This window comes from Notolepis coatsorum (assembly GCF_963971535.1).
Source record: "Notolepis coatsorum genome assembly, contig: SCAFFOLD_933, whole genome shotgun sequence".
In the NCBI taxonomy this organism is placed as follows: domain Eukaryota; kingdom Metazoa; phylum Chordata; class Actinopteri; order Aulopiformes; family Paralepididae; genus Notolepis; species Notolepis coatsorum.
The window spans coordinates 80,001-81,770 of record NW_028171960.1 but is presented as its reverse complement, the minus strand read 5'-3'; the positions used below and the strand labels follow the sequence as shown (position 1 = coordinate 81,770).

At 40.6% G+C, this 1,770-nt stretch overlaps 1 protein-coding gene across 1 annotated transcript in view; it reads left to right on the top strand.

Moving 5' to 3' along the window:
- Positions 1 to 1,179: 1,179 nt before the first annotated feature.
- The window catches only part of LOC311248146 (histone-lysine N-methyltransferase SMYD3-like), a gene marked incomplete at both ends in the record, with an annotated part of 16,847 nt that continues 16,256 nt past the window's right edge, over positions 1,180 to 1,770 (top strand). Inside the window, one exon of the mRNA XM_084339085.1 lies at positions 1,180 to 1,281. Within this exon, the coding sequence (XP_084195211.1) occupies positions 1,180 to 1,281 (102 nt within the window). The remainder of the gene's footprint in view (positions 1,282 to 1,770) is intronic.

Sequence of the window (1,770 nt, the reverse complement as noted above, 5' to 3'; positions counted from 1 at the left end):
GAGATGTAGACCATTATGAGAACATTGTATTACTTGTATCACCAACACATGCATTATGTTTTCAAATGGTTTGTTCATTTTTTTTCACCCTGCTCTCAGACGTCCGTAAGTTCACCTCAGAAACAAATACACATATCAGGGGGGATGTCTGCCGTTTGATTCACTGGTACTTTCACTGTTGACGGACTGCATTCCAATGGGGCAGAATGATGTCATCGTCAATGAACCATTCCACACTTGCAGTACTGAGTGAGAGACAGAGGGGGCGCACTTTCCTTTCCCACAGTTGAAGAGGGACAATATCTTTGATCTGATGAGATCAAATAAGATAAGATATTCCTTTATTGATCCCCTTGGGGGACATGTGTGAACACACGCTTCATCCACAATAATCTACAGAACATACCGTCGATCGCCTTTTGAATAACCTAGAAACTAGACTGTTCAGTTCAGTTCAGTTATTTTTATTTCGGGCTTTGGACACATAACAACGGTCATTCCATAAATCGTCAACGTTTTACCAGCTGCTATTGCAGAATTGTCCAATTGTCCGAAAAGGGCTGAAGGGAGAAGCACTAGGCTTGTCGGGCCTTTTTCATTTATATACATACATAGTACATACATATAGTACACATTACAGTACACATTAGAGTATAGTATACCTGCAGTATATAATAGTATATAGTACATAATAGTGTATACAGCACATATATAATGTGATGTGAGATATGTAGTACATGATATATATACAATATAGTACCATAATATAATGGCATATACTGCAAATATAGTTCAATATAATATACAAATGAATTATAATATGATTATATAATGTAATATGATATAACGTACAATACAGTATCATATGTGTATATAATATATATATATTTTTTTTTTATTAATATGCAGTTAAAGCTTGTCTTCCCTTCTGTACCTATCAAAAATAGATTATTTTTTTTTAAGTCTAGATTTGAATTGATGAATGTTTTTCCCAATATTTTAGTTCATCCGCTGCACACTTTAATAATTCCCCCACGGCTGGTGCTGCACCGGTTCCATCTGGTTCTGAATACGGCCAGCGGTCGTTCTGCTCTCTGCCGTCGTCTCTGTGCCCTCTAGGTCGTCTCTGTGCCCTCTAGGTCGTCTCTGTGCCCTCTAGGTCGTCTCTGTGCCCTCTAGGTCGTCTCTGTGCCCTCTAGGTCGTCTCTGTGCCCTCTAGGTGGCAACGGCGAGCGGCGAACGGCCGCAAACCAGAAGAATCGGGTCACGGTGACCCTGAACGTACTTGAGCAAGGCAGCTTCTGGGCCACGTCGCCCCCTACTGGTGATGAACCCTTTCACTGCCGCACTACCAAAACGGTTAACCCTTTCACTGCGATAATACAGAGAAGGTTAACCCTTTCACTGCCGCACGACAGCGGGTTAACCCTTTCACTGCCGCACGACAGAAGGTTAACCCTTTACTATAGTAATAGTGATGGTAAAAGGGTTAACCTTCTGTCGTGTGGCAGTGAAAGGGTTAAAGGGCCATTTCACAGTTTAATAGTTATATTGAAATTGAAATTCTTTATTAGGAAAACCACGTGAGATACAGTATCTCGTTTTCAAGAGGGTCCCAAATTGTATGCAATGTAATACGGAAACGGAACACATAACGCACAACAAAAAACTTAAAAAAAAAAACACATACAACAGAGCAAGTAAACATTATAAGAGGATATGACGCTCAGTGGCCAGGCGACATGGGGTTGAGGTTGTGTTTCAATTCGG